The 15,032-nt window shown below is 37.4% G+C and overlaps 1 protein-coding gene across 12 annotated transcripts in view; it reads left to right on the top strand.

Annotated features, from left to right (window-relative positions):
* HDAC9 (histone deacetylase 9) overlaps nucleotides 1–15,032 on the top strand; it is a 970,134-nt gene that overhangs the window by 217,928 nt on the left and 737,174 nt on the right. For 3 of the 12 annotated variants that reach the window (XM_077122311.1, XM_077122318.1, XM_077122304.1), the window contains exon 1: nucleotides 1,629–1,774. The exons of 1 other annotated variant lie outside the window; for it this stretch is intronic. In XM_077122311.1, the coding sequence (XP_076978426.1) occupies nucleotides 1,759–1,774 (16 nt within the window). In that variant the 5' untranslated portion in view covers nucleotides 1,629–1,758. Of the gene's footprint in view, nucleotides 1–1,617; nucleotides 1,775–15,032 lie in introns of those variants that run through there. 8 more of the 12 variants (XM_077122328.1, XM_077122324.1, XM_077122321.1 and 5 more) reach the window with 7 other exon arrangements.

Here is a 15,032-nt window from a genome sequence, read left to right as displayed (position 1 = left end):
TTGCTAGTTTACAGTTCTAAGGCTGAGAAAATGTCCCAATTACCACAAGTCTATAGAAATGTCCAATCAATGGCATCCAGGGAAAGATACCTTGGTTCAAGAAGGTCGATGAAGTTCAGGGTTTCTCTCTCAAGTGAGAAGGCACATGGCGAACACAGTCAGGGCTTCTCTCTCGGCTGGAAGGGCACATGGTGAATACGGCATCATCTGCTAGCTTTCTCTCCTGGCTTCGGGTTTCATGAAGCTCCCCGGGAGGCGTTTTCCTTCTTCATCTCCAAAGGTCACTGGCTGGTGGACTCTCTGCTTTGTGGTGCTGCAGCATTCTCTGCTCTCTCTGAATCTCTAATTCTCCAAAATATTTCCTCTTGTATAGGACTCCAATAAACCAATCAAGACCCACCCAAACGGGTGGAGACAGGAAGACATGTCGTCACCTAATCCAATTTAACAACCACTCTTGACTAAATCACATCACCCAGGGAGATGATCTCATTATAGTTTCAAACATACAGTATTGAATAGAAGTTATTCTACCTGTATGAAATGGGATTTATATTAAAACATGGCTTTTCTTAGGGGGCATACTTCCTTTCAAACCAGCACAAACTCATTGGATAATATTGTATGGCAGAAACACTAAGAAGGGAGAATGAAGGTAGTGAATTACTAGTTTCATAGTCTGCCTCTATTTATTAAATTTAGTTCCACTATAATCTTCCTGGGAATATATAATAGCTATCAGAATTTCTCTGAGTTTTCTCAGCCAATCAAAATCAGAAAGTTAGTAGGTCTTCAAGGACGGTTTAATTTTCAGACGTTCTCTTTCCGAATGCTGTAATCTTTAGATATGGTGGGAGAGCCACTTAAAAGTGATTATTCTGGGATTTAATTCAAATGCCACCCATTGAAGTTGTTCAGCACATTTCCTGAAGTAGGGTTCTGGGGTGAAAATATTTTGTAGGCTGCAATAATTGAAGGGTAGGTAGTGAATAGAAACATCAAAAGCATTTCATTTCATTTCATTTCATTAAACTCTGTTTAAGGGCCGATAGTTTCTTCTCATGTTCTGCACCTTTTCATATATAAAAAATAGCTCACAGCCTTTTTCTGAGGATGTTTAATTATTTCCTCATTCAGAAGCACCTATCTGCTACTTTGTCCTAAGTTTTCATTGCTAAGCTCCAGAGGAAGAGAGTGGTCTGAGCCAGGGCTCCAAGTTGTAGAAGTTTCTCTATTTGGTAAACTGGCCCCTTTCCAGGGCAGAATAATTTATCAACAAATGAAACACCAGCAACTTCCCACACGTCCTGTATTGCATTAAAAAATCCCTCCCCTCTCCTCCCCTCTCCTCCCCTCCCAACTCGCTGAGTTTGCTGAGACTATGGAGCTGACAGACATTTTCTTTGCTCCTCATTTTGTTGAATTGCTAGTTTCTGCAGTTTTTTAGGCTTATTATTAATAGTAATAAATTGTTCATTCATTAACTGTCTATTGCCTATGAATGAGATAAAGTCATTCTTTTTGCCCTCAAGTTATGCTATCTTTCTGAAGTAGTGCTGTAGTAGGGAAGTAGGCTGGAAAACTGATTTTGTGTCTGTAGCATCAGGTACTGTTTAACCAGTGGGAGGGACTGATAAAATTAGCAAGTTGACTAACCACTTCCCTTCCTTGCGGCTCTTTAATATTATAACGGATACAGAAAAGTTCAGAAGGACTGTGCTCGCTTTCTAAACCACAGCACACTTTGTCAAAGAGGGAATGCATAACAGAATGGGTAAGTCTCTTTCTTTTCATCTTTTAAGAGCACCGTGAAAAAGATTTGAGGTGGACGTTTTTAAGTTTGACTATGCAAATAGTCTTTAGTAATTTATGGCCTGTTAAAAGATAAATGTATTAGAAGGAGGGAAGGAAAGGTTTTCCAATTGGCAGCAACAGCAAAAATTAGAGTGAGCAAAAGATTCCATTCTATTTCCAGAATGTCCTTATTCTCCAGATAGACAGTGCTTTAAAAAAAAAAAAAAAAAAGCTTAGGAAGGAATTCTTGATTTAATATAATTTTTGATATATAAGTACCTGTACTCTAAATTCTTGAAATCCAGACTTTGGAGTTGTTAGCAGAAGAACCAACTACTCTACCTAAATGTTCCTCTGGATCCTACTAAGGTTTAAGATCTTTGATTATCTTCTCTATGGTTGAAATTTTATTGCTTTTAACCTTTTAATATGGAAAATTTCAAACTCTAAGGAAATAGAATGAACAGTGTAAGGATTCCCGAGGCTCCGACCACACTGCTTCAACAGTTGTCAGCTCATCCCCCAGGTTGTTTCATCCACACCTGCATGGAATGCCCCTCTGCCCCCCCACATTAGTACAGTTGAATTGCATTATTTTGAAATGTGGCCAAAGTGAACATTAGATGAAAGAGTCCTGTAATCTCCTAAAAGCTTATACCAACCTAGTCATGTAAGTTTTAGAGAAATATTATTACCGAAAATTGAGTTGAGTCTTAGAAAATGAAACCAAGTTCCAATGGTAGCTGGGTCAGTGGAGGCAAGGGTGGGAAGCAGTAGTCAGTAGGTTGGACTCAGGAGCCAGACTGCTTGGGTCACATTTTGGTTCCATTACAATCCGGTGTCCTTGAGGAAGTTACTTGATTTTCTATACCCCAGTTTCTCACCTACCAAATGAAGATAATAACTGTCCTATCCTTGGTGTGTGAGGCAGTGCATGTAAAGCACTTACCACATCCCCAGGAATGTAGTACTCACTGTATACTAGCTGTACACTGTTTCCTTAAATTATTAGAGGGATGGTAGAGATGGAACTTGTTCAGATAGAAAGCTAACAATCGTGTCTGAGCACCCTTGTTTTCTGAGTATTGCTTTTCTCCTGATTATTTGATGCTGTGACGCCAGGAAAGGTCTCCATTGATACCTCTTGTTTGCTCCTGGGCTCCTGAAACTCCCTGCTCTTACCCTTCCCCCCAAGTCCTGAATTAGTTCTCTGGGAACACAAACAGTGCTAGAGTTTGTTTTGTCCATGCTCTCCCTTTACAGATGAGGGAGTAGAGATTTGTCTAAGCCCATTAGGCACGGGATGGCAAATCTGAGAGAAGAGCCCCTCTCTTACCCCCGAGGAAGTGGATTGTAGTTGATTTGGGCAACACTGCTGGTCCCTGAGAGACTGCCTGATGTCCCAGCTCTTGTCCTTTCCTCCCAGAGGTGAGGTCCCTTCTTCCATGGCCCAAGTTGCCCATGTACTTACTTTCATTAATAATGAAGATGGTGAAATTTCTAAGAGGACAGCCAATGGGGAAGTGAAGACCTTCCCCATGCCACTAGTCTCTACATTATTAATAATAATAATAATAATAATAATAATAATAATAATAATAATGGCTGCCATGTATTGAGCATTTACTATGTGCCTGGTACTGCACTGGGTGGTTTTCCTCATTTAATTTTTCCACTACCCCTATGCAATACTTATTGTCAGTTTCTTTGTTTTATAGATAAGAAAGCTGAGGAATGGAGAGATTAAGTGATTTACCTTTAATGATTCAGCTAATAAGAGACAGAGTTGGAATTTTACTCTAGGTTTGCCTGCCTGACTAGAAGTAGGTTCCATCACAATCTGTTGTCCTTGAGGGAGTTTCTTGACCTTTCTACACCTGGATTCTCATCTACAAACTGAAGATAATAACTATGCTGATATCTTGCGTACAGTTAAGCATTTGCAATCAAAATAGGTCCATGTTTTTGATCTTCGCCTTCTTGATGGAGAAAGTCATCAGTGTTCCTTTATAGCAAGCTGAATGGAGAAGCTTTTGTCCAGCAAGATTTTTTCCACAGTGAATTTTCATAATGTCTAATTATACGCTGGAAATTTGTTATAAATCTTGACAAATACAGAGGCTGGTAAGGGTGGGAGTGGAATTGCTGCTGTAATGAAGTAAATATTGAACTGAGACAGTAAAAAAAGAAATGCTCTTTTAGTAAATTAACCATGCCTCAGTGGTAGATTTTATTTTTAAGGCCATTTGTCTCTCTGGAGTTTCTGTAGAAGATGGGTGAAATTCATCTAAGTCAATTTTTGAGAACATGCAGTGCTGTTGTAAAACAAATGATAAACACTGATGTGCTGCAGAAATAAAAATTGGCTGAATCTTCTGGAAGGTGCTGAAGAGAACTGGGACATGCACAGTCAGACATTTTAAAACCTGGAATTGACTTTCAGTGCTTTTTCTTTTAGTTTACTGGGACAACTGCAAAAATAGAACTGAATGTGTGAATGAAGGGAGAGGTTAATTTCACAACTTGGAGGATTTCTTTTCCCTCCAGTGGAGTAATGGTGCTCTTTAAAAAATATCTTCACTGAAAGGGACCTTGTCTGAAATTCAGAACTAGAAATGAAACCATCAAATATTAAATGATTGACTTGTCTGATACAATCTGCAGTCGTTACCTTTCCTTTATTGGCTGTGGTATTTTCATAGTATCAGCTATTTACCTATGTAAACACTGGAAGAGAGTTGAAATCATATTGTCTTTTTACAGAGTAGGAAGGAGATATAATGGAGTTGCTGGGTTGAGGGGAAGTGAAGTGGGCAGAAATGTTATAAAGCATCCTTGGATCCTTAAACCTTTGAGAAAGCAGAGATGCCCTTAGTAAAGGTGACTGCAAACCCTTTTCCAGAGTTAGCTATCACTCCTATTTCCTTTTTCCTTTGATACATTTTTTTAAATCTCATTCGCAATGTAAAGTAGGATTCAGGGTTGGAAATGTCCATCTCCTTGTCTATGGTTAGAAACAGACTCAGGAGGTCCATTTACCTTATAGGATCCTCTTCTCCTTCTGCTTATTTCAGCTCTAATTTGTTGCGTTTTTGTGGGCTTGACCACATGGAGCACTTCACATGGAGTACCAGTGCCATTCACACTTCCAAATCTTCTTTTTCTGTCCTAAACTTTATCATTCATCCATGCCTTTATGATGATGCTGCCTAGGGAGTAGATGTTTTATTCAAAGTCTTGAATGAATAAAGCATCAGTCTTCCTTGAGATAAGTTTCTGCTTCATTTGTTCACTCAATCATTTATTCACATTTTTTTTTAGTATTTTCTGGACTGGAGATTCAGAGATAGAGAGACATATTTCCTGTCCTCAGAAAGCTCAAAGACTAGTTTTTTGCACGAAAGGAGTGAAGCTGTAGTTCGTATCATATAAACTGGAACATTTACATTGGGAAAGGCAGTAAGGTGTGGGTACAGCCAGGTTCTGGAATTAGACAGTGGTGGTTCAAATCCTGTTACTCTTATTTTTTTATTTTTTATTTTTTTTGCATGGGCAGACACTGAGAATCGAACCTGGGTCTCCGGCATGGCAGGTGAGGACTCTGCCTGCTGAGCTGCTGTGGCCCCCTGTTACTCTTTGATTTGAGATATCTAACAAAACCTTACCCAAGTCTTGTGTTCATCATCTGTAAATGATACCAAGCTCAAAGAAGTGTTGTGTGAATTATATGATTTTGACATAATGCATGTTGGATATTTATATAGCACAAGATACAAAATTTGGGGGATCAGGGAAAGTCTCTCAAAGGAAGTTAACTTTAAACCAAGACTTAGTGGCATAGAGAGAAGAGCCTTCTAGCCACAGAGAACAGCCTGTACCAAAGGGGGAAAGACCTTAGCCTCTCTGAGAAAGAGGAAAGGCCAGTGTGTCTGGATCACGTAAAAGGCAGAGTGTTGTTTAGAGGAGTCCGCTGAGTCCAGGTCAGGCTTGTTGGGAGGTTGCATATTCTTCTAAATGCAATCAGGAGTGTCTGAAAGGTTTCAATAGGAAGTTGCATGATCTGAATTATATTTTCAGATCAGTTGCAGAGTGGCTAATGATTTGTAAGGAGTACAGGAAGGCAGGGTAACAGATTATAAAGCTATTGTTGTAACCTAAACCAGAAATGATAATTAACCGGACTAAGGGAGTGGCAGTGGACAGAGCTGAAAAATGTGATTGTGTAATTGTTCTAGTTTGCTTGCTGCCAGAATGCAATATACCAGAAACGGAATGGCTTTTAAAAGGGGGAATTTAATAAGTTGTTAGTCTACAGTTATAAGGCTAAGAAAATGTCCCAATTACAACAAGTCTATAGAAATGTCCAATCAAAGGCATCTAGGGAAAGATACCTTGGTTCAAGAAGGCCAATGAAGTTTAGGGTTTCTATCTCAAGTGAGATGGCACATGGTGAACACAGGCCTTCTCTCTTGGCTGGAAGGGCGCGTGGTGAATACAGCGTCATCTGCTAGCTTTCTCTCCTGGCTTCCGGTTTCATGAAGCTCCCTGGGAGGCGTTTTCCTTCTTCATCTCCAAAGGTCGCTGGCTGGTGGACTCTCTGCTTTGTAGTATTGCTCTCTCTGAGTCGCTCATTCTTCTAAATATTTCCTCTTTTATAGAACTCCAATAAACCAATCAAGACCCACTCAAATGGGTGGAGACATGTCATCCCCCAATCCAGTTTAACAACCATTCTTGACTAAATCACATCAACCAGGGAGATGATCTCATTACAGTTTCAAATATACAATATTGAATAAGGATTATTCAACCTTTAAAAATGGAATTTATATCAAAACATGGCTTTTCTTAGGGGGCATACTTCCTTTCAAACCAGTACAGTAATCATTGGGACTCGGTAAAGAATTGGATATGAGGTGAGAGTGAGGGTGTTGTCAAGAATGGTGATCTGGCATGAACTGCTGGGTCTGTGGAGATGCCATATATAGAGATGGGACAAACTGGACAAGGAGCAGGCTTGGACATTTCAGTTGAAATGCTTTCAGAAAATTCAAGGAGAATATGTCAAGAGGGCTAACAATGTCATGCAGATGGCGTGTGTAGCTATGGAAATAGATGTGATCATCTAGGGAGAGGGTATAAAGTGAGAGGACTCATCCAGCAAAGGAGGTAGATAAGTAGCCTGAGAAAAGGAAAAAACAGAAAGTTGTAGTTTGGAAGACATGAAAAGATAGCAATATCCAGGACAAAGGAGTGGCTATCTATGTCAAATCTAATGAAAGAGTTGTTAAATGATAAAAAACATCATAGAATTTGATAACAAGGAGTTCACTGGTGTATGATAAATAGAAATAGAATTCAATTAAAAAATTGAATTGTATTTTGACATGTTGATTAATTAATTTTCCCTTCACTAATTAAATAAATACATGAAGACTTTGTAAAAGTCATGTATTTTTCCAAAGTGGCAGTTATTTATACCTTTTCTTATTTTACTTTTCAGGTAGCCATATACTATTCAAAGAGACAATAATAAATCCATTTATGCTCGTTTAAATTCATTTCCCCTGAAGTGTAGTATACGTGACCTCAGCGCTTTCTTCATATTTGCATTCCCGGTGTAAAGGCCACAGGGTACTGTGCTGGAGGCACCTGGAGGAGGTACCATTCACAGAAGCCAGTGACTGTAAACCAGGAGAAATTTTGTCCTACACTCACCCACCCCTGCCCTGAGACATTTGGTATTGGTGCAATATCAGTATGCAAGGTGGACATCCACAACAAATAATGATTGGGCACAAAATGGCAATAGCGATGAGGTTGTGAAACCCTGACGTCAACTCTAGGTGCAGATGTGCTTACTGCCCTGTATGAGAATTTACCCATCGTAATCTTCCGCAGAGATTTTCTGCAACAGGGTGAATAATCTCTTACTGTGTTTTTCATGTGCTACCAGTTAGTTGTGCATAGTAAGTGAGCTTTGAATTTAGTTTTTAGATTGAGATTTCTTGGCAAAGAGAATAACAAAAAGTTAGCAGTGCATGTGTATGACCTACCTCTGCAGAATTACTTCTCAACAGAATGCGTCTCTGTAGATATTGAGGGTAGTGCTCCACCCAATGGATATTAGACTGCTTATATCAGAGCTGGAACTTGACTTAGAGTTAGTTCCTATGTAAAGTGTATTTTAAGTAAGTTTCAATATTAAAACATAACTTAAAAATTTACTAGATTTGTTCATTTTTGACCTGTTAGTGCCTATCCTTCCTTTAAAAAATATTTTCTCCTTATTATAAAAAACAGTTCATATATAAAAACTATATGTGAATGCCTGTATTAATTATTTATAGAAGTAATAACAAAGGTTAAGTTGCCTTAATCAGCCAGGAAATTGAATCTAACTATTATTGATGTTACCTCCTGTGTGAATTCCCTTCCCCACTACTAAGGATAGACAGAACTCTGAATTTTCTTTTTATTATCTCCTTAGTTAAAAATTTGCAACAAATATATGTATTTTTAAGCAAGGTATGGAATTAGAATGTTTTAAATGTTCATGCCTGTAGAATGGCTTGGCAATTGGAGGGGTGGAGAAAAAGTAACAAGCTCTATGATAAATGTAGGCATGTGACTGCGAGACCTCACCAAGGGTGGGTGCAGTGGGATTGATACTAAGGAGTAAATTCCCTTGTGACTTTCTGCATCCAGGGATGAAGGAGGAGCCTAAGGTCAAGGTGACAGTGATTTAAACACAGTGATAAGATGGAGGTCTTATTTACAGAAGCACAGGAGAGAGAGGGGGCAAGGAACATACTGAGTGAGCTTGATTTTGCATGCTTTGCCTTCTGCCCAGAAGGTTGAAGTACTGTGTCCATTATCTGGACATGTGCTTGTCATAGCAGTAGGGCATCTCCCAGCATGCCCTCCTGGGCAATGCAACAGGAGGGGTTGTCATTGCCTAGATGACTGAACTGGAGATTGAGATTTGAGAGTCTTCAGTGTGGGATGAGAGTTGAAGCCACATGAAAAGAGGAAAAGTAGGGACAAAGGGGATATTAAGTTTGGGGAATGCCCATAGGTAATGGTGGGATTAAAGAGAAAAAAACAAAATTTTAAGCTTTTTCTATTGCTTGTTTTTATTTTAAAATCTTCTATTTCATATGATTCTTCTATCTTTCTGTCTTTATTGCAGTGGATTAACATTCAAAACTAAGTTCAGTTCTTGTAGCAAAAAATAGACTATGGTTTGGTTTTGAATTTTTATAAGACTTAGAATAACTTTTTTGTCCTGATCCAGTGGAATTTCATTATCAGAAGAACCAAGGTGGATCAGTGCTAGGTAAAATTGTGACAACAGCAGAGTTTGTTTTTAGGGTTATTTCCTTTTTGTTGGCTTTTTTTGTCTTAAATTTCCTCATCTTCAAAATAAGAAGCTGGCCTAGATAATGCGTTAAATTACCTCTTGAGGGTTCCTCCCTTTAACCTTCTTAAATCTCCTTTCTACCTGGTAGAGCCTAAGCCTGGGTGATTTCACTCTATCCTTTCTCACACCCTATTTAAAAGTTAGTTCCCTTTTTCAAGAAAGGTTTATTTTGTCTGGAACCTAAATTTTCATAGCAAATAATCTAACTCCAGCTATCTGTCTAGCTCATCTGAACAACTGAAACACAGGCAGCCCAGAATAAGAATGAGGTCCTTTAATCCTGTGTCCCTTAATGTAATGCCTGGATACATTCTAGAAAATGTTAAGCAGATAATCAAAAAGTACTGGCAAAGTCCCTTGAGGAATGGGAGAAAAAATATGAAACTATTAAACTTTTGCACTGGGAAAACCCCTGATACTGTGCCAAATATTAGCGACACCCAAATCAATAGGCCAAGCCCTTGATCTTGAGCCTTGCTCTTGTGAAGCTTCTGTATGCGGCAGAGAAGCTTAGCCTACTTATAGGAGTGCCTAAGGATTACTTCTGGACGACCTCTTTTGTTGCTCAGATGTGGCCTCTCTCTCTCTAAGCCCAACACTGCAAGTGAAAATGTTGCCCTCCCCTCTACTTGGGACATTACATCCAGGAGTGAAAGTTCTCTGGTGGCATGGGAGATGACTCCCAGGGATGTGTCCAGCCCTGGCAATGTAGGATCAACAATGCCATCCTGACCAAAAGGGGGAAAAGTATAACAAATAAGGTATCAGTGGCAGAGAGTTCAAATAGAGTTGAGAGGCTACTCTGGAGGTCACTTTTATGCAAGCTTCAACTAGACATTGCTACCTATCATATCTTGCGAAACTCCAACCAAAACCAACCTAGCCAATCGTAAAAAATGCCTAGGGCAATGTATAAGATTCTACAAGGTTCCAGGCACTCGAGTAACATTCAAGTAACTTACAACCTCCAGATGGGTCCCTGGACCAGATAAGTCCTGGAATCTAGAAAGGCCACCCTCTCTAGAATATCAGCCAGATCCATCTCCGTATCCCATATTATTGACAGCCCCTTCCAACATGAAAAAGTTAGAATGGCCATAGCCCAAATACCCCTAATGACTGGGATAGAAAGATCAAAGATGATGGTGGAGTTATACAGAGAAGATAGGGTTTAACAAATGAGTATGATTGCTGAATCATTGTATTGATATTTCTTTTGGTCTCCAATATCTTAGTGTAGCTAAAACTGAAATTGTGGAATTGTAACCCATACCAAACTTTGAAATATGTTCTACAACTAATTCTTGTGCTGTGCTTTGAAAGTTATTGCTTCTTTGTATATATGTTATTTTTTCCAAAAAAAAGAAAAAAAAGTAAATAATGATAAAAATATTTTTTCCTTCTAGCCTCCTATATTCTGGAGCAGCTAGGAGAAAAATCTGAGATGATAATATGGTAGCACATGACAAACTATGGGAACTGTCCTGTAACTACTTGTTGAAGAGTACTTTGAAAACTATTGCTTTTTTCTTTCTTTGCTTTGTATATATGTTATATTATACAAAAAAAAAAAAACTTAAAAAAGAAATTCAGTTCCCTTTTCTCAGAATCTGCTAGTTACTAATGGTAATGTGTCAAGTCTGCATTATTCACAGTAATTCACAATAAGCTATTATTGGCCTAATATATTCACTCCCAGATGGCATCTTCACTGGGGGCTTCAGTGCCTGGACCTGAAGTGCTTCAGGTACTGTGGCAGATGTAAGCTAAACACGGCTCTATTGTTAATCATTTACTTTCACAAGTACATTATTGGTCCACATTTATCTAACCTTTATAAGCATAATATTAGAAATTTAAGACATAAATATTCACATTTTTCTTATTTGAGAAGATTTTCCAAAGAAGATTTTACTTTTAAATTGATTCATTTTCTTTTATTCAACTTGTACTTGAATTTCTCTTGATTGTCTTAGGTCAATTTTTATGTGATCATGTTGCTGCATAAGACACTCCTAGGTAAATGCTATAGCTGCTGGTTGCTGATTTAAATATTCTTATAGGAAAGATTACAAGAATGAGTAGCAACCCAGCTATTACAGATTTATGTATAAGAAAACTGAAATTTTATTAAAAACTGTATGAATGAAAACTTAGGAAATAGGAAGAATATGTTTTATAATTATAGTTAGGATTGCATCTGTTTGATTAAAAATAAGAGTCAAATTTAAAGTTTATTGGCGCTAACTTTTCTAGAGTTTCCAAGTGAATAAAGATATTTATATAATTAAAATTCAGTTTATTATTAAAAACTGAATTAAGATGACAGTGAAGGAACAGCCTCAGGTGTATGACTCTGCATTTTAAAGTGCTACATTTAATGTTTATGCAAGAGTGAACAATTTTTTAAAATTTATTTTAAAAAGTGATTAGCACCTTGGCTGTACAGTTCTTAAGATTCTTTTTTTTATAACACTGCATAAAGCTTGAAGCTTCTTTTTTGCTTCAAAATTTGACCTACTTAGAAAAGTTCTGATAATTCCAATGTACTATATTCCCTTGGTTTTGTAAGTGCCGTTGGCTAATGTATTGGAGAGGCAGTAATCTCATCAAGGAGCGTAATGGACCCTATCACATTTAAAGATATATTTTTTTCTACTACTTCTGCTTCAAATTTAGTTGTGTTTAATGATACCATACTCTACTGGCAAGGGTACTTTTCCAGTAGTTTAACTCTCTTTGCATACAAATGGTGTTTTGGTCTAGCTACTACTGTAGATCTCTTCCTTGAAATGAGGTGACATGACTTGATTTTTTACAGTCAAGAAAAAAAAAAAGGTTTTGGGCATCTTGAGGGAATAGAGAAAGAAAGGTTGTGCTGAATAAAATGTATGGCTTTATACAGTCAGAAAAATGGGTTGTTGCCAGCTTCAGAAGGCAGAAACAGGCTCTTGCTTGGTTGCAAAGTACCATTCGCTTGGCAGTAAAGGAAAATCCCCAGACTCTGCACTGGGGATCTGAAGGTACACAGAGGCCTCCCAGTTCACCTTCACCTTAGCAAATGCTCTTTTTTCCCTTCCTGATTCCAATGACCTGCATATTTTAAAGTCACAGATATTACATTTTGAAAGCTCCATAAAAGACTCTCTTGACGACAGAGAAATTCTTTATCTTGCCTTTACCAATGAGACACTTGAGTCGCCAAGAGATATTGAATAACTTTCCCAGGAACTCATTTATAACCACCCTAAAATTTAGGTCTTCCACCTCCAAGAGCTGCTTCTGTCTAGATATCTGGCTTTTCCTAGGAGTGTCAAGGGTAAGAGCCAACTTGAACCCACTCAACTCTGGGTGAAGTCTTCCCCAGATGAATACTAGGTTTTCTCTGACTTACTGAATCCTTTAATGAATAAACATAATGAGCTGAAGGACATTTTAAAAGCAGGGTGTATAAGCCACTAAAATGTTTATTTACTACCCTAAAAAGTATTTTCTGTATACCAAGTGGAAACAGATTATAAAGCAATATGTTAATTATATGTAGAGGTTATTTTTATCCAAATGAAATTAAGGCATTTTGCAAAAACAAATAGATTCAGTTTGCAAATACCATAGTTTGTATCTTCTTAAATGTATGTATAAGTAAATAACTTAATAAATATAAAGTTAGAAGTTCTTGACCTATATACAGCACAAACTATTCCAAGTAACAGGTAGGCTCTATTATGCAGGGCCTTTTTTTTTGCCTATGCTTGCTTGAAAAGAAATTTCCTATATATCTGGAAGGCAAAGATGATTTCATATAAATAATTGAAAATAGTTACTTTTAAGAGAAACAATCATTTTATTAATAGTTTCCTAGATAATATAATAAGGTAGACCTCACACTATTCTTCATGAACCATGCTGAGACCATCAAATAATTAAGTGAATGTAAAGAAATTAATTTGTTTTTTCAAAACTGAAGTTTAGCAATGCAAACATTTTTGTCTTCTAGGTGAAAAGACTTTTTTTTCCCTGTCATGCTGTTTTTCAATAAAATGTTTATTACAAATGCATCTTTGATGACCATATCATACTCATTTTGTGTGAAATTGCCTTAAAAATATTCCTTCCATATATAACTCTTTGAATTGGAACTTGCCCCTTGAAGCATCAGAATTTTATTTTAAGGTCATAATATCTGTGAGCTTTGTCTAAATGATTTGAAGATATCATTCTATATTCTCAGATGGAGGGAGTTAATTTAAGTATAGTAGTTAAAGTTGCACTTTCTGATACAAAATGAAGTCTTTTTTGAACTTACATTGAATATAATTATAGCAAAGAGCGACCCAGATAGAGTGTAAACTTTTTTTTTGTTTCTTAAAGTGCTTAATTCTCTATTTCATTCTAGAGATTTATTTAGCTTTTATTTACTATCCCACTAGGATACTTAATACTCTCTCTCTCATATTGCTACTAATCGTTTAAACATAGATATATAGACCAAACTTTGACTTCCACTGTATTCACATGCATTAATTTACATATGTTAAAAATACAACAGTAACAGGAGTATAGGACATATCACTGTATTTTTTTAAATTTGTAACTCACGCTGAAGAATTCAAGACATCAAAATAAAGCTTACTTCAAAGGAGGAGTGCCAGCCCCTTCCATTTCTCCATCACTACTCATGTTACCTACTGAAAGCAAATGATATGTGATGGGAAAAAATCGTTCTTACTAATTAGAGGTTCTCAAATATTTTCCTATTCCTTCCCAGCCACCACAGAATTCAATATTTAAGAAAGTTGGTCTTAATAATTCCCCTCACTTTATCTTTTTTTGTGTGTGTGTGAATATGTACTTGGCAAAGTAACTAATTCCTTTAAATATTTGGTGACTCCACTGCTTTTGAAATCACATGTTTGGTTTTCTCAGGTCTAAAATATTCAGGTATTTAGAAGAGTACTCACTATCAGTTTGCAATCTCCTTAACTGGAAATGTCTCCCCTAACTTTTAGAGCCCGAGTTGCACAGCAGTTACATAGAAAATGTGCATGTGATTAATCATAGTCCGCGGTCTGCTTGTTTGTTTGTACTCTTGGGTCCGTGCTGCTGATTTTGTGCCCTTAATTGCTGCTTGTGACGTATGACTATGTGCACCGTTCTCTCCTCATAGATCCAGTGGGACTCACTTGTAGTTTTTATGCATCATTCCAGTCAGAAAGTGCAAAAAAAATTCCAGCTTATGTTAGTGAGCGTGCAGTCTCTTCTTTTGGCTATGGCATTGGGAGTACATGTGGTGTGTTTGGAGTGTTGGGATGGGGCATTATGGAAAGGGCACTAGTCTTGAGGGCAAGCATAGCTGGGTTTTAACATTAGTTGTATCATTGAGTAGCTGAGTGACCTTTGCAAATGGACTTTGGCTTTCTGAATCTCAATTTCTTAATCTATGATATCTATTCGGTAAGGTGGAAGTGAAGGTAAAATAAAATAATTTATTTAAAGCTAGAAACTAATCTTCTCCAAGGTATAAGCATCATCTAGTCACAGGACAATGTTTGGATCAGTATGAAGCTCAATAATTATTTGTTTGAATGAAATAAGACACTTAGAATAGCACTAGGTGTTCAACAAATGTTATTTCTATGCTCACCTGTTTCCGGGGTCCAATATCAACTAGCTAACAGGAATTAAACTACAGTTAAGTAACTTATTCTTTTGGATCCTTGTTTCCCTCACCTGTTATATTGTGTGGTTGTGTTAGTTGGTCTTTTCACAGCTTTTCCTAAAAGCATATGACTTCTCTGGATGCAGTAGCATAAAG

Source organism: Tamandua tetradactyla, chromosome 1 (assembly GCF_023851605.1).
Source record: "Tamandua tetradactyla isolate mTamTet1 chromosome 1, mTamTet1.pri, whole genome shotgun sequence".
NCBI classification, from domain to species: Eukaryota; Metazoa; Chordata; class Mammalia; order Pilosa; family Myrmecophagidae; genus Tamandua; species Tamandua tetradactyla.
This window is presented reverse-complemented; position numbering and strand designations above follow the sequence as displayed.